The 27288-nt window shown below is 38.9% G+C and overlaps 1 protein-coding gene across 3 annotated transcripts in view; it reads right to left on the bottom strand.

Annotated features, from left to right (window-relative positions):
* Positions 1 to 27288, bottom strand: part of CTTNBP2 (cortactin binding protein 2) — a 171701-nt gene that overhangs the window by 6792 nt on the left and 137621 nt on the right. Inside the window, exons 15-21 of one of the 3 annotated variants that reach the window (XM_081147737.1) lie at positions 18579 to 18731; positions 18251 to 18438; positions 10738 to 10916; positions 8395 to 8600; positions 7846 to 8031; positions 2080 to 2143; positions 267 to 372 (exon numbers count right to left, since the gene is read on the bottom strand). In XM_081147737.1, coding sequence (XP_081003863.1) covers positions 267 to 372; positions 2080 to 2143; positions 7846 to 8031; positions 8395 to 8600; positions 10738 to 10916; positions 18251 to 18438; positions 18579 to 18731 — 1082 coding nt within the window. Of the gene's footprint in view, positions 1 to 266; positions 373 to 881; positions 975 to 2079; positions 2144 to 7845; positions 8032 to 8394; positions 8601 to 10737; positions 10917 to 18250; positions 18439 to 18578; positions 18732 to 27288 lie in introns of those variants that run through there. The other 2 variants (XM_081147738.1, XR_013999579.1) reach the window with 2 other exon arrangements.

Genomic DNA, 27288 nt, shown 5'->3' with positions numbered 1-27288 from the left:
ATATAATTAACATGTAGTTTTAACTTCAGGTTTTTCAGAGGAGTTTAGAAAAGCAAACTGTGCTTAAATAGAGATTCCTATTGTATAAATAGTATTTTGGAAGAAAGGGCTTTTCTAATCAAGGTGAGGCTGTTCTGGTCTGGAGCATTAACCATGCCGTTCCATAAGGAACTTCTTTCAGGGAATGAGCATTCTGCCGTGGCTCTAAGAAGGCTCTCCACTGTTGGATGGAGTCATTTTATGTCCTCCGTATTTGTACTGCTTACCTTGCTTATATCAGACTCAGATGTGCTGGAGCACATACTCTGAAGTTCCTTGACAAGGTCTGCTTCATCATCCCAATCCAGACAGTCTCTTTGGTCCAAGTAAGACCTAACACAAAGTTCAGAAAAGAGTTTTTAAAGTGAGAACCACAATCCAATTCCTGATATGGAAATCTAGACACTGTACCTATTTTAAGGTTTGGTGTGTGGTAGAAAAATTGCTTTAAAAATCCTTTAAATGTCATGTAATGCAACAGCCCACTTACAAAGGATTTTGATAACTCCTACTCAAGATTCTCCTCAACAGGATCAAATTTTATTCAGAAAGAAGTCTTACAACATTCCAGTCTCCTTACTCTTCCCTTTCCTTCTCTGTCTCCAATGTAGATGAAGCTAAGACACTAAACACTGGTGCAGGAGGCAGTGTGATATAAAGGAACAAATGTGAATTTCAAACTCGGCTTCACCACTTACTAGCAATACGGCCATGGGTCAGATTTCTTTTTTTTTTTTTTGCCTCCTTAACACCTCAGTTTCTGTAATGGATCCCTTACACCTGCATTATGGTTACTGGGAAAATTATGCACATAACAGACCTAGCAGGGGCCTGGCAGAAAGCAGCACATGATGCAGTTCTGTTTATCTCCCTTCACCCTTCACTCTCCTTGCTTCTGTGATTCTGTGAACCAGGGGCAGGGTCCTAAGTGTTACCTGCCAAGTGATAGTGATACCACTGTAATTAACTGGTTATTAATTAACAGAAAAGAACAAAGAGAAGGCCAAATTTTATAGGCATGTCATTTGTGCAGCTGTGCCAGGAAGCTGCAGTTTAACACATGCGCAGTCAAGTCTGGGTGACATAGGGAAGGTACTTTCCTGTCAGTCACACCTGGGAACAGGTCATTGGCGGGAGTAGGCAAGGTCCCTGCAAGCCCCAGAAAACTTAAGATATTTAATCTCCTCAACAAAGGAGTTTGCCCTCTTGCTCTTGATTTGTGTGCTCTTACCTGCTTGCAGGACTCTCGCACTCCTGCTTTCACCCATATAACTTACGGCTATGTGGATCCCACAAAATGGACTAATGGACTGCAACTAGCCTAATGCTAAACTGGACCCAGCTCCACCATGGAACAGGAACTTTGGATGCTGGCTTTGCTTTTAGCCCTGCTGAATCCCCAGCTGGATGTTTTCCAGGACTGGATTAAGGGAAATGGGGCTCTGGAAACCTAAGGATGTAATTCCATGCAAATAAAGATCACTCATCCTTCCCTGCGAGTCTCAGAAAATTCTTTTTCTCCAGATGATGTAAGGAACCCATTCCCACTAGCAATGGAGAAAGCCCATCCACGCATTTCTCTGATAACAATAGGGCACACCATTTACTGGGCAACAATGGGGAGCTATTTGCAAACTGCGCATTTCTAGTCTATGGTTAACCAAATCATTTTTTATCTTAAAATTTGTAAGCTGAAATAATCAACAATTCCCTAAAAGCAACATAAAAAAATAAATATTATCACTTGAAACATTTAATACCTGAAAGCAAATGGCATACTCTGTTTCTGTAAATCTAGCATTAGAAAAAAAAATCAGTCACCTAAAGTCTGTTTAAAATGCAAAAATACAGGATTTTACCATATCTTTATGTCAAATACATTAATAATGATCAATATTGATAAAAAGTGAAGGTAATAACATTTCTAACCTTTTCAACAAATTGCTTTTTAAAAAATTATATTAATAGTATTACTAGTTGCACAACTAATAATGAGAGTGTGTACTGTTTGCTCCGAGTTCATTTGAAAGGGGAACTTACTTTTGTTTTGACAGAGAAGCATTTTTGTTACAATTCAGCTGTGATACAGTCGTATTTTTGATACCTAAAAGGAAAAATGTAATCATTTCAATAAAATGAATCATTGTCCCTATGCACCTTGAACTCTGTATTTAAAAGAAACAGACTATGGGATCTGCTGAACTTTTATATTGTTTTTGAACTGAATCCATCTCTTGAGGGGTTTTCCTCGGGGCAGTGGCTCCAGATGTAGCTTCCTGCAGTCACTGGGGAAAGATCCCACGAATTAAGTCCAACTACCACCACCTGAGGCTCAATTCAGGATCCTGAATTTTCCTTTTATCAATGGTCCCTCTTCTCACTAGTCAAGCCTCTCTGTCTCTACCTTTGCCTTCCAGCACTGACCAAGTGCAGTTTCTGATGTGTGGGCCTCCATAATATATCACAGTGTGTGTGGCATTAGTAGTGTACTTGTAGAAATTTAACCTTTAATTGCTGTGCATTATACAGAAGAGAAATATGAACAGTGTACAAAAAGATACAAAATAGAAAATATCAGAGTGCATTACTTGCAGTAAATATATTGATGGTATCAGTTATATATACACACAATGCACAGGTTTGGGTGTACTGGTCATGATGTAAAACATATTTCTTACTGTGGGTTGTGGTAAAAAAGTTTGAGAAAATACTGTTATAAACCATTTCAGATTCCAAAAAAAGTCTGTTTTTATAATATACTAAATTTTATAAGCTCGATAGTTGCTTCTGATTGAATTCTGAAACTGTATGAATACTGCTAGTACATGTTATTTCTAAAGAATAATTTTGAAAAGTAAATTGAATTTAATATATCCTCATTAAAAGCTGGTAATCAGAGATTATCTCTGTATTAGTTTCTTTACCCATACTTTTGTCCTTGTCAGAAAGCACTGATTAGTGCCTTTCTTTAATTACCAAAAGTGCCCAGGTGTGGGCCCTGCAATAGAGAAGCCTATGACCTGACATCATGCTTTTCTGTTTAAGGTCAGGAAAAAAAGGCTGTGTCTCTACTAAACTTTATGACCTTCCATGGTGATCTGCATGGAATGCAGAGTGGTTCCTATTTTGATATTTTTTTAACAATGGTGTAAAAAAAGAACACTCCAAATTAATTCCAACATTGTTATAATCTTATATCAAATGCAATTATTGGGAAAAAATTTTGTTATAAAAACTACAACATCCAGAAAAATATCTCAATATTTGGTTCATTTGTCTATGATGTGTGGTTAAAATTCATGGCCCATGAATTTTACTTTGTAAAATTAGTTGGTTTTTAAAAAAAAACCTTTATCATTGAGAATGTTACAGATGTCCATCCTCTCCCCTCCGCTGTCCCCCTCCACCCAGATCCCGCCCTGCCCCAGGCCTTCTCCACCCTATTGTTTGTGTACATGGGTAATGCATATATGCATATAAATTCTTTGATTAATCTCGTCCTGTCCCCTCTCCTCCTTTCCTTCTGAGATTCATCAGTCTGTTCCATGCCTCTGGTTCTATTTATTCATCAGTTTATTTTGTTCATTAGATTCCTTGTTCATTTATTTTGATTTTTAGATTCAATTCTTGATAGGTATGTATTTATTGCCATTTTATTGTTCATGTATTTGATTTTTTTTTCTTCTTCTTAAAGAAGACCCTTTAACATTTCATGTAATACTGGTTTGGTGGGTGATGAACTCCTTTAGCTTTATCTTGTCTGTGAAGCTCTTCATCTGACCTTCAGTTCTAAAGGATAGCTTTCCTGAGGAGAGTAATCTTAGTTGTATGTTCTTGCTTTTCATCACTTTGAATATTTCTTACCGCTCCCTTCTGGCCTGCAGAGTTTGTGTTGAGAAATCAGCTGACAGTCGTATGGGTGCTCCCTTGTAGGTAACTAATTGCTTTTCTCTTGCTGCTTTTAAGATTCTCTCTTTGTCTTTAACCTTTGGCATTTTAATTATGATGTGTCTTGCTGTGGGCCTCTTTGGGTTCCTCTTGTTTGGGACTTTCTGTGCTTCCTGGACTTGAAAGTCTATTTCTTTCACCAGGTAGGAGAAGTTTTCTGTCATTACTTTTTCAAGGAGGTTTTCAATTTCTTGCTCCCTCTTCTCCTTCTGGAAGCCCCATGATGAGAATAATTTGAAGTTGTCCCAGAAGCTCTTTACATTATTTTCATATTTTTGGATTCTTTTTACTTTATGCTGTTATGATTGGGTGCTTTTTGCTTCCTCATATTCCAAATCAGTAATTTGATTCTCAACGTCCTCTACTCTATAGGTGATTCCATGTAAATTATTCTTCATTTCATTTCTGGTGGGTCCTTTTTTATGTTACTGATGTTCTAAGTTTCTTGAAATTCATACTAAGTTCCTTAAAGTTCACAGTAAGTTTCTTGAGAATCCTTATAATCACTGTTTTGAACTCTGCATCTGGTAGTTTGCTTGCTTCCATTTCATCTAGTTCTTTTTCTGGAGACTTCTTCTGTTTTTTCATGGGAGACGTTTCGTCATCTCCTCATTTTGGCTGCTTCCCTATGTTTGTTTCTCTGTATTAGGTAGAGCTCCCTATACCTCCTGGAATTGGTAGAGTGGCTTTGTGTAGCAAGTGTCCTGTAGAGCTTAGTGCTCAGCCTCCCCTATCACCTGAGCTGGGCACTCTAGGTGCTCCCCTGTGTGAGCTATGTGCACTGTCCTGTTGTGGTTGAGTCTTGACTGCTGTTGGCATCATTGGGAGGAACTGACCCTCAGCCCAATTGGCTGTGAGGAACAGCTGTGACTACAGTGGAAGAGCTACTGTGTAAGAGATGCGCCTATGGAGCAGGACTTACTTTAGTAGGGCTTTGGTGATGAGTCTGCCCCTTGAGTGTGTTACTTGTGATGTGGTAGGGGTGTAATCTGGTGTGGTCTGAAGCTGACCACTGGGTGCACTGGCTCTGGGGCCTCCGAGGAGGTGCTAAGTCAGCTACTGCCTCTGCCTTGCATGGGCCACCCAGTATGAGCTACAGAGCAATCTGTAGATGGCTGCTATTTGTGCTGGGCTTGGAGGTGCCCAGGAGAGGCCAAGCTGTGAACCAAGGCAGACTGCTGCTAGTGCTGGGCCTGGGACACTCTTATTGAGAGGTATGGGGCACGCTGAGGCCAGCTGCTGCTTGTTTGAGAGATTTTAGAAAAGTCTGAAGCCTGATCCAGAACAGGCCATTCATATGGAAAAGTCACTACAAACAGCTTGGCTGCAAATTGGGTGGGGTGGGATCTCAGGGAAGCACCAGGGCAGGGCAAATAGTGTGGGCCAGGTTGACGAAAACTCAGTTATGGCACCTGCCTGTAGGCTTTGTGGTGGGGGAGGTCTCAGCAAAGGAATAACCACCTCTGTCAGCACTTTTGTCTAGGAGGAAGTTGTCTCCCAGTTCTTGCCCTGTTACCAGTCAATTTAGTTCCCCCTGTATGTCCCTGGATCCTTTCAAGCTGCTGTTCTAGTGCTGGAGCTCAGAGGAGCGAGTCCAAGTAAGTCCATGCACAGGCCCTTTAAGAGGAACTGCCTGGGACTCCAGCAGCTTCTGTGTCACTCAGCCACAATCCCCACTGGGATTATGGGGACTTCTCTTCCTGGCACTGGAACCCTGGGCTGGTGTGGGGCTGGGACTCTTTGCTCCTCACAGGGGACCTTTGTAGCCAAGATATCCTTCCTGATTAAAAAAAAAGCCACACATGGGTGTTGGACTAGCCTGTTCTGTGCCTCTGACCCTCCTACCACTCTTAGCGTGGCTGCTTCTCTAATTCTCCAGTTGTAGGACTTCATTCAGCCATATTTCAGGTGGTTCTGAATGATGGTTTTTCTGTAGTTTAGTTGTAATTTTGATGTGACTGTGGGAGGAGGTACCACATTTACCTATGCTGCCATCTTGACCTTCAGTAAAGTCAGTTTTTAGATTTTATAAATCTTTATGTTGAAATCCATGTAAACAATACATACAATTTTATAAATCTTACAAATAAGGTTTCATGTTTCAAAGAATATCATAATATATCAAATAGTTTAAAACTATAATCATTGAAAATATAAATAAATTAAAAATCATTTATAATTCAATTTTGAGTTAGACTTATTTCCATAATATTAGTTTAAATTTATATTCATTTTATTGATCTTGTTTGTCAACAAGTATATATAGTGACAATGATTATTGTTCAGGTAAAATTATTAGCTCAAGAAAGAAGCTGGTCCTAAACCCTATAGAAATTGTAATAAACTTGGAAATGATAATAAAGAACCTGGATGGGTGTTCACTTATCTGGGTGTTTATGGATTATTACATGTGTCACAGGAATAGAGTGGCTGGGACTGAAGAAAACAATACTGGACTACCAAGAAATAAAAATATGGGTAACAGAACTCTGTCTCCAGGAGAGGGGATTTTGAGCAGATAGCTAAGGGTTTTTGAACTTTTGTTGTTATCTGTAAATGAAGATAATAATCCTCATCTTAGAAGTCTTTTGCATACTATAATGGGATAAACAAGTAAAAGGTATAATCCTTGCTATAGGAAGTCATCTGGGGAAACTCTGTGCTATATTGGGGGACTGGAATGTAATGACGTTATTCCCTGACTCAAACATTCTTTGGGAAGTAACAGTAAGATCTTGGGATCAGAATATATCCTATTATAAATACATTTAAAAAAATGTAAGTAAAGCTCTCATTTTATTCAGTGACTTTCTATTCAATCATTAAAAAAAAGTAGTCACAATTTACTAACACACACTTGGGGTAATTACAAAACTCCAGTATGTATTAATATGGTTAAAAATCATATTAATTTTTTATTAAAAATCAACAAAATATAAGCTAAACTATAAAAATATATTAATGAACAAAACATTTTATGTTTTAAATTTTAGGAATAATAGTCTTCTATTAGCAATGCCACTGTTGTACAGTTCGCATATAGTGACACAAAACAGAATAGTTGGAGGTGGCTCCTCAAGACCTAATATTGATTACATATATCAAAAATCCACCATGCATATGAGGTTGGAACATCTTTTCATTTTTATTCAAATATAGATTTCCTTTAGGGAAGACATTTATAATTTGTATAATTATTGATTATCTTATCATCGAAACCAGAAGAAAGAGGTCTAACACCAGAGATCAATGTGCTATGTCTTGTTAGAATGAAAACTTAAGTATTTTCCTATAAATGACATCCCATTATATATATTCTGTTTAATGATTCATTAGAATGTAAACTCAATGAAGGCAAGGATTATTGCTGTTTTTAGTGGTCTATTCCCATCGCCTAGAATAGAACCTGGCAAATGGTACATATTATATATGAAAAAGAAATACGTAAAACAATTCACTAATAAAGGTCTCGACTGGCATCAAATATCTCTGTACACATACTTTTAAAAATTTAAGGTTGGCTTAAGGATGGCACATGAAAGGAGAGAAATATGCCAAAGTGCAATTTTTGTATTACAAAAATTTAATTGTGGACACCACAAATATCAAATTACTTTTAACACAATAAAGACAAATTTAATATCAGAATTCTAGTATGAAAAATTATTTTCAGGTAGGGGTTCCCCAAATATTTTTGGAAATGCACCTACTACATACTTTTATTCCATGAAAATGTGCTTTGAGATACTCAAATTTTGTTGAATGCATAGTGGAACAAAAGAGTAAAAACACATTTACATTCAGAAATCAGATCCCAAGCATCCTGGTACCACTAGACAGTGTGCCTGCCCCTCCTACCTTTCTCACTCAGGACCGGCTTGTTCCAGGTGGGTGATGAGAAATGGCCAGACTTGTTGTGAGGACTGGTGCTCACCTTTCTCCAGGTACCACTCTCTCCTTTCTTCTTGCTACAACTATTGTAACTTGAAACTATGAATAAAGGGAAACTCCCTCCTTTGAAATCAGCTATATGCTGGTCTAGCTCTGAAACAAAACAAATCACATTTTGCCAAAAGGAAGGCAGTGTTAATGCAGTTCCATAGAGTCAAGCAAAATACACATTTCTAATTCTCAAAGAAAGAGACTCTTCAAAATCATGGGCCTGCTTAATACCCAAGCAGGAATTCTGTGAACCAGCAAACTACTTAGAGGTCTAAAATTTAAACATGAGCTAGTAATTACAAGACAGAAAGACAGTTCTGGAGCAATAATGTGAAATGTTTATTAATGCTGAGATAATTTCTCTCTTCACAAATAGAAAAAACAGAGCTCCCTAATAACAAATTTAAACAAGTTCAAACAAGTAAGAGTGTGAATTTCCTCTCCTCCCAGCACGAACCCACATACCTGCTCTCTGGAGGGGACAACCATGCAGAACAGCTTTATTGAGCAAGATGCTGAGAGCAGCTTTAACCACAGCCTGCTGTCCTTGGCTAGGGTGCTTTTTGGCAGTTGTTTGCACAAGGCCAGGTTGTCTTTTTACAGTGGCTCTTGACAATATTGCTTCTTGAACTCTGGGTGCAATAACAGCATTCCACAGCTTACACATCCACCTTGCAACAAAGGGACGGACCCGTAGTTAGGATCGGGCATATCAGGAATTATACACAAAGGACAGTTTGAAGGTCATAGAAAAAAACATGTGTTTCTAAAGATATGCTACATTTCCCAGGTAGTTCTGGAACAAGTGTAATTATCTAACCCAAAGTAGTTTGACTTTGCCTATAAATACAATGCATTTCAAATGAAAATGACTGTTTACATGTCCCTCTCCTTTTACTTTATAAGATCCTGGAAAGTGGGAATCAATGCTAAGGGAATGTTGGATGAATGCATGAATAAAATACATGGAAAGAGATCTGACTTTGGGTGGTAAACACACAAAGCAATATACATATGATGTATTATAGAATTGTACACTTTAAAGCTATACAATTTTATTAATCAATCTCACCCCAATAAATTTAATAAGAAATTTTTTTACAAAAGAAAAAATACATGGAAGGAAAGGTAAATTTACAGACAGAAGTCTGAGAAAAACACTGCCTGAAAGTCTGTGTTTAAATGCTAAAACTTATTTGCCTTATTTCCTTAATAAGACACACATATATTTTAATATTTCTGGAATTGGGATCCATCTAATAATCACTGGCAAATTATATCTGCCTGCCCCAAGGCAAGGGCTCAGTGTCTGCACTCGGGTGGGCTTAGTCCTGCAGAGCAGGGATGGGTCAACCAGCCTCAGGTAGACCTTTGCATTAACGACTGTAGCAGTGGAACTTTAGCTCAAGTTTGGAGTGCCTAATACCAATTAAAATTCCTTCAAAAAAGATTACATTTTGTTGTAGTCTTAGAAAAACATTAATTGATTAAGGTTATAGAGACAAAGCCACATGTCCCAGAATAGAAAAGTTTTCAAAGCCTTTTAAGACCATCAAAACTTACCAAGTATCAAGCATATATCTACTGTAACCTTCTCTGTTACTGTCTAGTGATATGTAATTCAAGAAAAAAACAAACACCCAACAATAGAGAATATAGAAAAAAAATCTGGTATTCTACCACATGAGTCAAACTTACAGTTACTTCTAAAAGCGCTAAAGGGATAAAGACAATAAGCTTTGTTAAAAAAAAAAAAAAAAAGCAGTTCCTTAATATGGCTATTGGGAGACATTTCTCCATGACATATCTGCATATTGTATGCCAGCTTTTGTTCTGGACTATCTTTTCAAGGATGTTAGTAGAGTACACAGCCTTGGAAGACAGAGCCAGTGTCTCCTTCTAGAGCAGAGGGCATATTTGTGTCCTGACCAGGATAATAAAAGTAATGTCTCTTTTCCAGGGCAAAGGGTGGGCAGATCTGACAGCACCCTCTTTAGAAGCCTGGGGATTCCCAAGCTTGGAGTTCTGCAGCTGTGATTGATGCAAAGCCAGTATCCACTTGGGTCATTGTGCATTACACAGGGGTACTTGGGGAGCTAGGGGAACCAATGAAATGTGAAGCCCAGGCTGGGACTGTGTTACTAGTGATGGAGTCCTTGGCCTCTGACCCAGAACCCTGAACCTGTGGCAGACTAACTTGTTAGCTTGAAAATAGGGTACAAATCTCAGAGCTTTTACAGTTCTTGATAGTGACTGTGCTCCTGATAGGAAAGGCCAAAAGTGGCTCCTAAGAATCTTGAGACTCTGGATGTGAAAGGCTTAAATTTAATTGTAATATTGATGAAAAGGAGCATAATTATATGAATAAATGTATTTCTGCCTTTTTTTAAAATATTTTTTTAAATTGATTTCGGAGAGAGGAAGGGAGAGGGAGATAGAGATAGAAACATTAGTGATGAAAGAGAATCATTGATCAGCCTGCACACCCCCCTACTGGGGATTGAGCCCACAACTCAGACATGTGCCCTGACCAGGAACTGAACCGTGACCTAGTTCATAGGTTGACACTCAACCAATGAGCCACACTGGCCAGGCTAAAGAGTGTTTTATAAAAGAGGGAAATTGCTACCTAGCTCTCAGTAAAAATAGTTTCCTTAGGAGTTAGCCAAAAGACAAGTCATGGTTGTACCTGAGACTCCATGTTGACAACAGGAAGTGGCACAAGGTAGAACCATCAGCATTTTTACTCTCAAACAAATTGGCCACGGCTCTGTGTTAAAAAGGCAAATAAGGTAAAATGACACTTACTTCACTGTCACTTGGGCATGTCCTGGGATGACAGGACAAGACAGGAAATACTTTGGTCCAAGAAATGCTTCAGGTGTGCCCAAGAGGGCCAGGCAGGAGTTGAGCTGGCGCCAGACGGCCAGGGCCCAGTAGACTATTTTGCACACAGGATCACAGGGAGAGGGCACCTGACCTCTGAACTAGAGAGACAGGGAGGGGGCACATAAGGGCTTGATTTAGAACAGTGCTTCTTTTCCTTTTGTTTTTAATAGTCCAAACTTAAAAATATAAATATTTAAAACTACAAAACAAAAATATAGCTGAGTATGATTTTATCTTTACTTGGGGTGGTTGAAGGAAGGATAGTTAATAACACACTATTATGTGTTTTAGCATGAGAAACAGACCTATAGTTTATTATATGAAACAAAAAGGTTCAGACACAATGGAGCAATAAGTAGGCTAAGGAGAAACCTTGGATGAATTCTTAAACATCAATTCTGGAACAAATCATTACTCAGATGTATCTAAAGGACTTCACAGGGCCTTGCAAATAGTACGTCTTCATAAAAAGATTTTGAATTAATGCAATAAAAAATTACATTAAATATTTGAATATTTGGGGCGATAAGATCCACGTGGTACATATGAATCTGTGGCATGTTCATCTTGTATTAATTTAATTTCCCCAGCTAAAATGCTAACTTTCTCAAAATGTACAGAGCTTGGCTGATATAAAGAAATTTGTTCTCAAATTTTAAAATGTGTAAATTTTAAATACTGTGTAACACACATAGTCTGGTAAGAGAAATTCTACCTACTCAGGTCCTTTACCCATTTTTAAGTGGGTTATTTGACTTGGTGCTGAGGTGTGTGAGTTCTTCATATATTTTGGAAATTAAACTCTTATCAGATGAATCACTGGTGAATATGTTTTTCCATACAGTAGGTTCCCTTTTCATTTTGTTGATAGATTATTTTGCTGTGCAAAAGCTTTTTAGTTTGATATAATCCCATTTGTTAATTTTTTCCTTTGTTTCCCTTGCCCTAGGTGACGTATCAGTAAAAATACTATTACATGAGATGTCTGAAATTTTACTGCCTATGTTTTCTTGCAGGATTTTTATGGTTTCGTGACTTACATCTGTCTTTTATCCATTTTGAGTTTATTTTTGTGTATGGTATAAGTTGGTGGTCTGGTTTCATTTTTTTGCATGTATCTGTCCAATTTTCCCAACACCATTTACTGAAGAGACTATCTTTACTCCATTGTATGCTCTTACCATCTTTGTCAAATATTAATTGGCCACATATGATTTCTGGGGGTCTCTGTTCTGTTCCATAGGTCTATATGCCTGTTTCTGTGACAGGACCAGGCTGTTTTCATTACAATGGCTTTAGAGTATAGGTTGATATCTGGTATTGTGATCCCTCCAACTTTGTTCTTTTTTCTCAGTATTGCTGCAGATATTTGGGATCTTTTTTGGTTCCATATAAATTTTTGGAATATCTGATGCAGATCTGTGAAATATGCCATTAGTATTTGAATAGGAATTGCACTGAATCTCCAGGTTGTTCTGGGTATTATGGACATTTTAATGATGTTTATTCTTCCGATCCATAAACACAGTATATGCTTCCAGTTTTTTATATCTTTCTTTTTTCAATGTCCTATAGTTTTCTGCGTACAGGTCTTTTACCTTCTTAGTTAAGTTTATTCCCAGGTATCTTGCAGTGGTAAATGGGATTATTTTTTAGTTTCTCTTTTTGAGGGCTCATTATTGGTATATAAAAATGCCATCGATTTCCAGGTTTTTTTATCCTGAGGTATCACCTCATACCTGCTAGAATGCCTACTATCAATAGATCAACACACAAGTGCTGGGGAGGATGTGGGGAAAGGGGAACCCTAGTGTACTGTTGGTGGGAATGTAGACTGATACAGCCACTGTGGAGAACAGTCTGGAGTTTCCTTAAAAAATTAAAAATGGATTTGCCATTTGGCCCAGTGATCCCACTTCTGGGAATATATCCTAAGAATCCCAAAGCACCAATCAGAAAGAATATATGAAACCCTATGTATATAGCAGTGTTATTTATAATAGCTAAGACCTGGAAATAGGCCAAGTGCCCATCAGTAGATGAGTTGGATAAAAAAGCAGTGGTATATTTACACAATAGAATATTATGCAGCTGTAAAAAAGGAAGATCTCTTACCCTTTGAGACAGCATGGATGGACCTGGAAAGTATTATGCTAAGTGAATTAAGCAAGTTAGAGAAAGACAAATATCCCATGATCTCACTTATAAGTGGAAGACCAAAATAAAGTGATGAGCAAAATAGGGCCTGAGGTATGGAAGCAGGGAACAGAATAACAGACGTCAGTGGCAGGGGGGGAAGTGTTGGAGGGGAGGGGACAGGAAGAGATTAGTCAAGGAACATATATGCATACATGTATAACTCATGGACACAGACAACAGCATGATGAATACCTGGGGTAGGGCAGGGGTTGGATGGGAGAATCTGTAATAATGTTAACAATAAAAAATAAATGCAAAATAAATAAAGACTTTAAGGGAAAAAACCTGGGCCCTGGCTGGTGTGGCTCAGTTGTTTGTGCATTGCCCCTTGCACTCAAAGGTTGCCTGTTCAATTCCTGTTCAGGGCACATGCATGGGTTGTGGCCTAGATCCCCGGTAGGAGGTATGCAGGAGGCAGCTGATAGATGTTTTGCTCTCACATTGATGTTTCTCTCTCTCTCCTTTCCTCTCTCTAAAAATCAATAAAAATATATATTTTTTAAAGCAAAAAGTCTGTTATCTTGTGATTATTTATGTGATTTTTTTGGGGGGAAAGAAATTTAAATATTAATAATGATGAGTTAAGAGAAGTATCAGTAATTTGAAAAGCTAAAGGCTTTTCATGGTCTTTACCTGACCTTCTTTCCTACTGGTTGAAGTCATATAAGGGCTGTGCTTTGGTCAAAAGCATATATTTATGACCAGCCAACTGACTCTAACATAGCTTGGGGTAGAATATTTCTCTGGTTAAATTAGGAATTTCAGATACCAATTCAAATCACTAGTAGCAAGCACTGTTCACTGAATTACCACAGCCATTCCCACCACACACTTTTCCCACCACCCACCTCCCCTGACCCTCCCTCCACCACAATGCATGCTTATTCATATCCTCTATCTAAAACAATAGACACAATTTTGTTCAGAAAAAGATGCTTTCCTCCCTGAGAAGACTAACAAAGCTTTTTATCCTCCACATACTCTGCTTTCTGTCTTTGAACATGTTTATGTATGTGCCTGAAGTCCTGCAGGCAGACATCCTGCACTCTTGAAGGGAGGTCAAGAGCACCCTCCAGACCTGGCACCTGACATTGTGAGGTGCTGAACTGACTCCAGCAAAACCTACCTTATGACATTTGGTTACGGTGAGAGGGAAAAGCCTATTTTTTAAAGCAGCCAGCAGTGAAGTGTTGTGTTATTTACAGCTTAAAATACTGTGCTGATCCAAGTAGTCCCATTGTGCAGGATTAAATGAAAAGATAATGCTAAATCAAACTTTTATTTAAAATCCACCTTGACACTCAGCTACTGACCAAAATGAAGAATATTAAACTAAATGGTAATATATTAGATTTGGTTAGCCTTAAGTTAATTTTGTTTTTTGGGAAAATATAGAATATTTATTTTAATATTCTGAAAAAAAATCACTAAACATTATTACTTTTGAAAATGTGTCAAAAGAGGCCTCTGGTCAAGATGGCAGAGAAGGTAAATGCTGTGCTCACTTCCTCCTATGACCATATCAAAATTACAACTAAATCACAGAACAACCATGCTTCAGAATACTTGAAGACTAGCTAAACAGAAGTTCTATAACTAAGGATATACAGAAGAAGCCACACTGACACTAGTAGAAGGGATGGAGACAGAGAATGAGTTGGTCCCACACCTACATTTGGTGGCAGCAAAAAGTCAGGAGGGATATGTCAACTGCAGGATCCCCCCCAAGGAATAAGGAATTCTAGCCTCACACCAGGCTCCTCAGTCCTGGGTTCTAGTGCGAGGAAGAAAAGTCCTCATAACTTCTGGCTGTGAAAACTAGCAGGGATTGTGGCTGAGACAAAGGGCTCATGGAGTCATAGGTGTTTCCCTTAAAGATCCCGCACTCGAACTTACTTGCTGACGGATTCACTCATTTTGAGATCCGTGCTGGGGTAGAATCTCAAAAGGAGCCAGGGACATATGAGGGGGAACTGAAGTGTCTGGCTTTAGCACAAGGGCTGGAGAGGAAGCTTTTTCCCAGTCAGAAGTGCCGGCAGAGACCATTGTTCCTTTGTGAAGCCCTCCACCTGCATGTGAAGGTGGATGCCATACCTGAGTCTCCATCAGCATGGCTAACACTCTTTGCCTTCCTTGGTGATTCCTTGAGACCACACCCCATCCCACCCAACTTCTGGGCCCACCCAAGCTGTTTCTGGTGACTTTTCCATATAAACAGCCTGTCTTGGCTCATGCTTTGGTCTTTCCTAAAATCACTCAAAGCTTCACAAGCTCCAAACAAGTAGCATCTGGCCTCACATGCCCATACTGCTTACTAAGCAACCCCAAGCCCAGCACTAGTGGTAGCTGGCCTTAGTTCATAGTTTAGCCTCTTCCAGGCACCTCCAAACCCAGAACAAGTGGCAACCGTCTTCAGAGCACCTCGTAGCTCATACCAAGTGGCCCTGGGGAAGGGCACAGGCGGCAGCTAGACATGTACTGTACCAGGGCCACTCTCAAGAAGTTCCAGAACTAATATACCCAGTGGCCAGCTTTGGACCATATCAAAGCACCACCCAACCACCTCCACAAATGATACACCCCAAGGGCAGACTTGGTAGGCACCAGAGCCCTGCTAAAGCAAATCCTGCTCTGTAGGGTCAACCCCTGCACAACAGGTTCCTCCACTGTAGTCATAGCCAGTCCTCACTACCAATCAGCCTGAGGGTCAATCCCTCTCAATTATGGGAATACAGCAATAAAGGCTCAACTACAATAGGAGGACACACACAACCCACACTAGGGACACACCTGGAACACCCAGCTCAAGTGACTAGGGTGACAGCATCACTGGGCCCCATAGGACACCTTATATATAAGGCCACTCTATCAAGACCAAGAGACAGAGAAGCTCTATCTAACTTATAGAAACAAACACAGGGAGGCAGCCAAAATGAGGAGACAAAGAAACATGTCCCAAATGAAAGAACAGAACAAAACTCCAGAAAAAGAACTGAACAAAATGGAGACAAGCAATCTACCAGATAGAGTTCAAAACACTGATTATAAGAATGCTCAGTGATTCAGTGAGAACTTCAGTAAAGAGACAGGAAACAAAAAATGTACATAGAAAACATGAAGAACATAATAATTCAACTGAGAATACATTAGAGGGAATCAACAGCAGATTAGATGAAGCAGAGGATCAAATCAGCAATTTGGAAGATAAAGTAGCAGAAAACACCCAATTAGAACAGCAAAAAGAAAAAAAGAATCTAAAAAAAAGAGGATAGTTTAAGAGGCTCTGGGAAAACATCAAGCTTTCCAACATTCACATCACAGGGTTACTAGAAGGAGAAGAGAGAGAGCAAGGGACTGAAAACCTATCTGAAGAAATACTGAGGGAAAACTTCCCTAACCTGGTAAAGGAAATACAAGCCCAGAAAGCCCACAGTCCCAAAGATCATGAACCCAAAGAGGCCCACACCAAGAGATATTGTAATTAAAATGTCAAAGGTTGAAGACAGAGAGAATCTTAAAAGCAGCAAGAGAAAAGCAATTGGTTACCTACAAGGGAGCTCTCATGAAAGTGTCAGCTGATTTCTCAACAGATACATTTCAGGCCAAAAGGGAATGGTATGAAATATTCAGAGTGATGAAAAGCAAGCACAGATTACTCTACCCAGCAAAGCTATCATTTAGAATTAAGAACAGATAAAGGGCTTCCCAGACAAGAAAAAGCTAAACAAGCTCATTACCACCAAACCAGTATTATAAGAAATATTAAAGGGACTCTTTAAGAAAAAAAAGATAAAAAATATGAATAATAAAATGGCAACTTATCTATCAAAAGTTACTTTAAATGTAAATGGACTAAATGCTCCAATCAAAAGACATATGGCAGCTGAATGGATAACAAAACAATACCCTTATGGGATTAAGCAAAGAAAAAAAAAGGAAGACTCATGGACACAAACAACAGTATGGTGACTGCCAGAGGGCAGGGGGTGGGGTGAAGGTGGGGTAAATGGTGATGGAAGATTCGACTTGGGATGGTAAACACACAATACAGTGTACAGGTGATATGTTGTCTAACTGTATACCTAAAACATATAATTTCTGTAACCAATGTCACCCCCAATAAATTCAATTTAAAAAAGAAAACAATACCCTTACATATGTTGCCTACAAGAGACTCACTTCAGATTGAAAAGACACACAGACTGGAGGTAAAGGGACAGAAAAAGATATTTCATGAAAATTGTAACCACCAACCAAAAAAGCTGCAATAGCAATACTTATACCAGACAAAACAGACTTTAAAACAAGGGCTATAATAAGAGGTAAAGAAGGACCCAGCAATTCCACTATTTAACCAAAGAAACCAAAAATGATAATTTGAAAAGACTTATGCATCCGTATGTTCACTGCAGCATTATTTACAATAGCCAAGAGATGGAAGCAACCTAGGTGTCCATCAGTGAATTTATTGGTGTCTTCACTTTGTAAGTTTTATAATGTCTAATTACTATGCTGTACACCTGAAACTAATATATTGTATGTCAACTGTAATTGAGATATAAAAAAATTATTTTAAAAAAAATGTGTCAAAAGATAGAAAATTCTTTTGACTTTTTAATATAACTGTGGCCAGTTTAACAGTCATAAATTAAAAGTACCTTGAACCCTAGCAGGTTTGGCTCAGTGGTTAGAGCACTGGCCCACAGACTGAAGGGTGTTGGGTTTGATTCCAGTCAAGGGCACGTATCTTGGTTGCAGGCTCGATCCCCAGCCCTGGTCAGGACGCTGCGGGAGGCAACCAATCAACATCTCTCTCACAAGGATGTTTCTCTCTCTCTCTCTACCCCTCCCTCCCTCTTTCCCTCCCTTCCACTCTCTCTGGAAAGCAATGGAAAAAATAAAAGAGTAGCTTGAGTGGATGGATAATGTTCTGAAGGGCCCCATTACTCTTAAGGATTTTCCTTAAGAAGAGTAATTTTCCAATCTAGTCTTCTACAGCATTTAGAACTTTGTGAGACTCCTTGAGAGGAGTTAATAATGGTAAAACCTATTTGCTTTTTTAAAAAACTTAATATAGTCCAGAAACTTTATGGGGTTTATATGCATTATCTTATTTAACCCTTGAATATCCAAATATTGCACTTGCCTGAGGCAAGTAAATGGTAGAACTCAGCCCAGGTCCCTGACAACAAAGCCCCTCTCCCAAAAATAGGCTATAGCTATGGGTTGTTACCTTATGCATGACTTTCTTTCTTAAAAACCTCTGCAGCAGGCCCTGCATGGGCTCACCATCCCACCGCAGCTGCACCCAGCGGAAATGCTGCTGCACCAGCAAATCTGAGCCCTGGAGGCAGGCCTTGGCAATGGTGCCCATCAGAAAGCAGTTCTCATGAAAGTAGTAATATTCCGACATTCTGTTTCCTAAAACAAGCCATATTATGGGACACATGCAAATTACAATAAGTCAAAGAAAGAACATGAAGTATAGCGTGTATACTTGAGTAGAATGATCTCACAGGAGCTTGCTTCTCAGCATGATCTCATCATGTCACAATCGTTACCTTTTTGAAAAGTACAGGGGCTTTCAGTGCTGCGATTTTCCAGAGGTGCCAAGAAGTCTCCCAATAACTCAGACAATGAAGATTTTTCCAAATTCTCTAAGATGATGATGATTTTCTTGTTACCAGGAGATTGTTTCACTGGGATCAAATAAGCTGTGGTCAGAAATGAAATTCAGTGATTCGAACTTTTAAAAAAATCTATGTGGATTGACAAAAATGACCAAGTCTGAAGATATAAAATGTTAGCAAAGGTGTGACATAATGAGAATGCTCTTAAATTGCTGACAGAGTATAAGGACTCTGGCAGACAGCTTGGCACTATTTAGTACAGTTGAAGATACACACACACACAACCATCCAATACTAGTTCCACAACAGATCCCACATAGAATTAAATTGACCATCCACCACCAACAGAATGGATACATAAATAAGAATATGTCATGCAATAGATGTTAAAGTGAGCAAATAACCACAGCAACAACACAAAGGATTATCAACAATAAATTAAGACACAAATTACAAGAGGATACATACAATATGATTTCATCATGTAAAGTTCAAACATGGGCAACACTACATATATAATTTAAAGATTAATACATACATAGCAAAACTATAAAGAAAAGCAAAGAAATGATGATCAAAAAAGACAGATTAATGGTTACCTATACAAGGAAGGGCTTGTGAACATGGACAGGGGCCTGTGGGCACATTCTGGAAGCTATGAATATTCTATTTCTTGGCCTGCTCAGTGGTTACATGATTATTTTATATTCAATTACTCATCGATCTGTAAATATGTAAGTAGTGTGTATTTTATAAATGTATATTTCATAATACAAAAGGTCTAAAGTCCTCATGTGACCTTTAAATTGCACATATATAATATTCATAAAATTATGGAGACAGGACCTCAGAGAGATAAGCAAATACCTCCTTTCACTTTACAGGTTTCAGAGAGGTTACTGTGATGTGACTAAGGTTTCAGAACAGTGGTAACAAAGGACTAAAATCTAGGACTTCGAGTTTTATTTTAGTGGTCCTCTCACTAAAGATGGGGAGACTGAATTGCTTATCTATCCTAAATAAAAGAGGGAAAGTAAATGGAATATTATTATATATAGGGAACAAACAAGTCAGTGGACAAAACATACTAGAAACAGTGCCTCACACCTACTAAGCATTCAAATTTTAATAATATTGTAGTTAAAATGCATATAGGATTTTACTTCCTATACACCAATGAATAAAAAAAAATCATTTTTTAATTGTTTAGAAGATTCTAAGAGCCCCAGTCTTAGCCAATTTAACCTTGAGAAAAAGATTTAAAATATTTGAGTAATTTTCTCAAATTACTCAAATTTTCAAATACTCCTGATAGTATATTATACTCCATTCCTCTTTGTTACTATAAACACAATGCATTTTCACTTTCAAAAGAACTTCTTGAACATTGTAAATGAATCTCTTCTGAGACTGAAGCAGCTTTTCTGTATGCTATGAAGCTTTAAAAATTAGACTAGAAACAGTAATAGCCACCTCTCAATTTATTGTATTTGTGGGGGCCATTACGCTAGTGTCTGGTTGTGCTGGATCCCCTTCAATAAAGTTACTCAGTAAAAAGTGTTAAAATACTATGCATCTCAGTGTTCAAATGTTCTCTCAAGAATACATTTGATTATGGAAGTATGATAAATCTATTTATTTAAAAAATGATGATATACTAACAAATGAGTAATAAAAATAGTCCAGGTTGAATGGTTTATGTATCTGCTTTCCTGTAACTAAGGATTAAAGGGTTTTCCTTGATCGGTGTTAAGTGTCTGGCTAGTTCCAGTGGCCCTAAAGCTTCTGCACCCAGCCAGAATCTATTTGCAGGAACATGTAACTGCATTTCAACAAATGTTTATCCAAGGCTCCCCTCGCTGTATGTTGTGTTAAGTGCTAAGTCTTATCAGAGGTGAATAATTCTAACTGGGAATGGGGCATTTTAAACTAAACTATTATGAGGAATGACATCTTAATAGGTAGATGGGTTAGGAGAAGGCTTTCTAGGTGTAAGAAATGTCACAGGCAGAGAATGGAGGCTGGGTGTTTTTCAGTCCTGGAAGTCAGGACAGCTGCAAGAGTGGCATGACAGTGATCTCAAAGCCGACACCTCCCTCCAGGCAGGACTGGCTGGGCGTGTGGTGTGGCACCACATTGGTAGAATGGGATCAAGCAGCAGCACAGTAGGCTGTGTCCTACCCAGGGCTAGAGCTGCGCGGTACAGTCACCTGGGATCCATTCCCCAGGTGCTCTGATTTAATTGGCTTGTGTTAGGCCTGGGTGCAGCCAGGGGTGAGACCTGCTGCTATGATCACAACCCAACCACAAATAAACAGTGGAAGACTCAGAATGCCATGTTGGAAGGGAGAAACTACTGGCCCTGGGAATCACAGGAACTTTTTTTTTTATATATATATATATCTTTATTGATTTCAGAGAGAGGAAGAGAGAGACAGAAACATCAATGATGAGAGAGTCATTGATTAAGCCCACAACCCAGGCATGTGCCCTGACCGGGAATTGAACCCTGATCGCCAGGATCCCACAACCCAGGCATGTGCCCTGACCGGGAATCGAACCCTGATCGCCTGGATCCTAGGTCGATGTTCAACCTCTGAGCCACGCCCGGCCAGGCCACAGGAACTCTTTAAGGAGGGAGATAACAGGATTTGACTCCTGCTTTAAGATCTCGTTTTGATGTGAAGAACCGACTGGAGAAGAAAGAAACAGGAGAATACACCTACAGGCTTTTATTGTGGCAACAGGCACCTCATCCAGAGCCAAGGCAGAGCATGAAAAGGAGTCTTGAGAGAGGTCAGTAAGGCTCAGTGGTAGCAGTCTTGAGAGAGGGGCAGTGACAACTGGAGTTCTCACCAGAGAAGTGGTTGTGCAGTGAATGGAGGCAGAGAGCACATGAGCAAGTGTGCTCATGTTGGGGTTGGGGGTACTAGTTTATGTTTCGGGCTTGATGTGCTTGATGAGTACAGAGCTCCTCTGAGATGTCCAGCAGGTGGTGGGACGTGAGAATGGGAGCTGCGAGTGAGGATTCAGGCTGCAAATGAAATACATGAGTTTATAGGAAAGAGACAGCAAACTCATTTTCCAGGGTCCACAAGCAAGAACTAAGTTGCACATGACTTAATCCCATGTTTAATAGACAACTTGTGCCCTAGAGAGGGCTGCTGTTCACAACCCCAGTTGGGTTGGATTTTGCCCTCATCTTTGTTTACCTTGATCTCCCATGGGGTACCAACAAGGGTCAAATAGACTGGGTCTCGCCAGTGAAAAGCTTTGTCTTCAACATTGCCAGCCTCATTTCTTCTGTTTTTCAGTAACACCTATTTCTCCATTTGACCATTTTAGTTCAACATCCTCAAGTTAGTCCAAAGGCAAATTTTATTTTAGTTGAGAAATAGCATGTGTCTAATTCAAGTTATCTAGCATAGTTTCAGGTATACTATTTTAACCAACCACAGAAGCAGGAAGTCATTACATTTTCCAGTTTGAAGGGTTAAGCAGCCTCTGATCAGGGTTTATGGAGACAAAAGGAGGTCACCCACCCTGTGCTGGAGATGGAGAGGCCTTCTAGCCTGGGATTTGGAATCCCTTAGCCTTATGCTACTTCAAAGCCCTATTTCTGAAACTTATCTACTCTTTTTTGACTTTTTTTTCTCCCAACTTTATAGGCCATGTCAGCCCTGCTCCTCTCCTACAGGTTGATAATCTTAAAAAGACACACGCTTGGCTAGCTCAGGGCTATACTGCAGAATTGCATTAAAAGTTCTAAAGAGTCAGTATTAGAGCAACACTCATTGATTTAAAAATATTTAACATATCATTTACAGTTAAATTCAAACTCCTTTGTCTCTAAAGTGATCCCAAGTCTACAATCTTCTCCTTGGGAAGAGAAAGCTGCTGTCTTTTACACTGTCTACTTAAAGAAAGACTCTGCAGGGATGAGACTCTGCAAGTCCAGGTGAGGAGCAAGGGGCAATCCTTGGAAGACCCTCCGGCATGTAATGCAGGATTCAAGGAGGTAAACTCAGTCACGTAGATGCCAATGAGCATACTCACCTCCTGCTCTTACAGTCATTTCATCTTCATTACTTTTATTTTTATTTATTTATTTATTTATTTTAAATATATCTTTATTGATTTTAGAGAAAGGAAGGGAGAGGGAGAGAGAGAGATAGAAACATCAATGATGAGAGAGTCATTGATCGGCTGCAGCCCACAATCCGGGCATGTGCCCTGACCGGGAATAGAACCCTGATCGCCTGGATCCTAGGTAGACGCTCAACCACTGAGCCATGCCCGGCCAGGCCCATCTTCATTACTTTTAAAAAGGAGAGTTCGCTCAGGAATTCAAAATATTATTTTAAAATACTAATCTAGAGTTTACTTTTTTTTCTTACTAATTACTGTCATATGTAACTTGAAAAAATATCTCTCTTGCTAACCTAACTCTGCATCTTACACTGAGGCAAATTTTGACCCAATTCTAGTACCTGTTCACAGACTCCTTACCATACAACAGAGGTATGTGGCATGACCGTCTCTCACGAAAGGCAATATGAGAAGGAAGATGTTATTTTAAAATAGACACAGAATAACTCTTGCTAGTATAAGTGCTATGTCATTCTTTCTGAAGTATTCTTTTGTTCTACCTTCTTTTCTTCACTGGTACCATTTTTAATCTCTATATAAACTTTAAATTCTTAAAACTTAATTAAATTACATTTGCTGCTTTTTTTTTTAATATATCTTTATTGATTTCAGAGAGAGGAAGGGAGAGGGAGAGAGAGAGATAGAAGCACCAAAGATGAGAGAGTCATTGATCGAGCCCACAACCCGGGCATGTGCCCTGACCGGGAATCGAACCCTGATCGCCTGGATCCTAGGTCGATGCTCAACCGCTGAGCCACTCCTGGCAGGGCACTACTCTTCCTTCTTATATATTTTTTTGCTTACCCACTTTATTTATTCATTCTGTCCACTGGCTTTCTTTTACAGATTCACAGAGAGGAATAAAGAAGGTAATATATGCGCCGTGCACAGTGGAAGATAAAATTCAGCATTCTAACCTTAGCCCAATCCAAGAAGTTTAAATCTCTTTCATTAGAGAAAATAAGGTAAAAATCCAGGAGTAAGCATAGAATACCTTATGAATCAGTATATGCCTCACTTGTGGTAATGTAATTTGATCAATTTAATTTCTTGTTTAAAAAAACAAGAGAGTAATCGATAGATAATTCCTGTCCCCTCACTATTCTAAAAGCTTGAGCTGAAGAGCCTAGGAATACCTTTTTTTCTCTCTACTCTTTGTTCTTTTCCATCCCTTCTTGACCAAAAGAACATCCCTGACCGGGAATCGAACCCTGATCGATTATTTAAATTACATTTGCTACTTTTTTGCTTTGTGCTTTCTACACTATAAAAGAAATGACACCACATCTGGTTCACAAGGTGCCCTGGCATTCTGCAGAAGCATTTGGTGTCCCCATCTACAGTACTTCAAGTGCATGGTTCCCATGATCCCTTGGTCAACAGAAAATGATGGTGAGGGTGGAGGGAGTTTTAGGAGATGAGAACGGACAGCAGCAAGACAAGGTCAGACAAAAGGACAGACCGTAATGTTCTTGACATCACATTCAGTGCACTTCAGTTTTTATTCTGGAACCACTGGCGTACAATAGAAGGAAACTGTTATGAGCGGTTCTGTAGTCCAGACTGAGCCCCGAGAAGCCCATGGAAAAAGTGATCCAGAGCAAACAAGAAAGGTTAGTGATGAAGCCTCCTTAGTTTCTTGAGCAAGAAATGGGAGTTGGTAGAGGGAATGTAGAGCAGGAGGTAGAAATGAGATAGGAAGCAGATTCAACAGAACTCAGGACTGACTAAATGTGGAAAATAAGGCAAACTGATGAATCGATGATAATGTGTAGGTTGCCAACTTGGGCAACTGCATTCAAGGTCTTAGCAGATGAACTTTGTGCCTTAGTATTATTATTAAAAAGAGAAGGAAGATATTTGATGCTTATAAATTACTGATCTTTTACTTATTTATAATAATTACTTATTATCTCCAAATACAGAACAAAAACACTTTCATATTTGGAGATGACACACCATTTCCTACATAAGAAAGAAGTTAGAGTGGAGAATTTTTGGGCATCAGTCCACTGTTCAAAAACTTCATTTTTCATGTATTGTACAGCATGGTGACTACAGTTAATGTGGTACTGAATATCTGAAAGTTGCTAAGAAAGTAGATCTTAAAAGTTCTCATCACAAGAAAAAAGTTTTTTTAACTATGTATGGTGATGCATGTTAACTAGACTTATTGTTGCCATCATTTTGCAATATATACAAATATTGAATCATTCTGTTGTATACCTGAAATTATGTTATATATCAATTACATCTCAATTAAAAAATAAAATAAATTTTAAAAAATATTTCATTTTTCAAACACTATCTTTATGCCCTATCATCAACTACTCCCTGATCAGCTCCTGTACTCTCTAATCTTACTTCTTTTTGCCTCCACTCTAAGCAAGTTCTAATTGCTGACACCTGAATAAGACTAGAGTTTCCTTGTTCTTTGCCCATGCTATTTCCTGTATTAGGAGATTCACCCATTTATTCAACATACAATCATTGGCAATCTGACTAGCCTTCAAGGAGCTCACAATACAACATGTGTTTAGGCCAAGGCAAAAGCCCAAATAACACCTACACTGCCTTGACCTATAGTTAGGTGGAGCATAGAGGTATAAACAAAGTCTACTGCTTTTCATAAAAGGGACTTGTCATATCCGGATGGATCCGAGAAGTTTTCATTTGAGATGTCCTTAGAGCATTTTAACAGGGACTTTTCCTGTCATTTCCAGAAGGGCAGAGACCATATCTACTTTAATCAGTACCGCATGTATACTACTTTGCATAGTACCTGCCATGTGGTAGCCATAGTGTGCGCTACGGGGTGGTTGTATGTTCACTCTAAAATTCTAGATGAAAACTGCAGCTTGAACAAAGACATGAGAGTGGAAAAACAAAGAACATGTAAGGAATAAACACCATATTTTGCTGGAGCATAGACATCTATTAAAAAGAGTCAGATATTCCAGACTTACGAATGGGCAACAGGTACATGAAAACTCAACATTACTAATCTTCAGAAACAGGCAAATCAAATCACAATGAGATACTGCCTCACGCCTGTCAGCATAGCAGGCTATTATCAAAAAGACAAGAGATAAGTGTTGGCAAGGATGTGGACCAAAGGGAACCCTTGTGCACTGTTGGCAGGAATTCATGTAGCTACTATGGGAAACAGTGTGGAGTGTCTTCAAAAAATTCAAAATAGAACTACCGTATGATCCAGCAATTTTACTTCTGGGTATATAATCAAAAGAAATGAAATCAGGAACTTGAAGAGATATCTGCACCCCCATGTTCACTGCAGCATCATTTACAATAACTAAGACATGAAAACAACCTAATTATTCAACAGAAAATGTCTCACATACACACATGCACGCACACACACACAGAGGAATATTATTTAGCCATAAGAAAGAAGAAAATCCAGTCATTTGCGATGACATGGATGGACCTGGAGGGCATTATGCAAAGTGAGGTAAGTCAGACAGAGAAAGACAAATACTACATGATATCACACATGTGGAATCTAAAAAAGTCAAACTCATAGAAACAGAGAGTAGAATGGTGGTTGGCAGCACCTGGGGGGATGGGGGAAATGAAGAGATGTTGGTCAAAGGGTATAAACTTTCTTATTTATTTATTTTAAATTTTATTTATTTTTTTTTCCCTTTTTTATCCCCATTGATCCCCTCCACCCCACAAACTTTCAATTATAAAATGAATAAGTTTGGAAGATATAATGTATAGCATGGTGACTATGGTTAACAATACATTATTATATACTTGAAAGTTGCTCAAAGAGTAAAACTTATATGTTCTCACCACAAAAAGAAATGGTAATTGTGTGATGTGATAGCAGTATTAGCAAATGCTATGGTAGTAATCATTTTGCAATGTATAAGTGTATCAAATCAATACATTGTACATCATAACCATATACAATGTTATATTCAGATAAAAAATAAATAAGGGTCAAATAAGCAAATCGGGTGGATCAGTGTTCTAGGATGCAAGGTCTTGAATGGCATCAACCTAATTCAGTGGGCAATGGAGAGATATGGGGGCCAGGAACCACAGAGAGCTTTTAATCTTATGGCCTCTGAGGGGTGTTCAGGGAGGAGAAGCAGCAGGCGGAGTAGCCATTTCCAGAAAAGCAGATGAGATATAGGAAAGGGGGGCAGAAAGTAAGATGATGCCAATGGGGATGTGCAAAAATGCACACTGAGGCCAACCTGGAAGGACATAACCATGGCCCGGTTATGGGACAGGGAGGAGGGGTCCACGAATAAAAGGACCTTGGGATTCTCTGTGGTCCTCATGCTGCTTTAAAAATTGAAATAGTTGAAAACACTGAAAGAAAGAAAACCCTAAATTTTTACATGAATACCTAGATTTCTGGCTTCTTTCTAAAAATTACAAGACCTCGGGACATTAAATCTACACTTCTGCCAGCAACAAGCTGCTAGAGCCTTCAGGTAGATGGAGATGTGCCTCC

This window comes from Miniopterus schreibersii (assembly GCF_964146895.1).
Source record: "Miniopterus schreibersii genome assembly, chromosome: 9".
Lineage (NCBI taxonomy): Eukaryota > Metazoa > Chordata > Mammalia > Chiroptera > Miniopteridae > Miniopterus > Miniopterus schreibersii.
The sequence above is the reverse complement of the archived record's forward strand: the minus strand, read 5'-3'. Positions and strand labels throughout refer to the sequence as shown.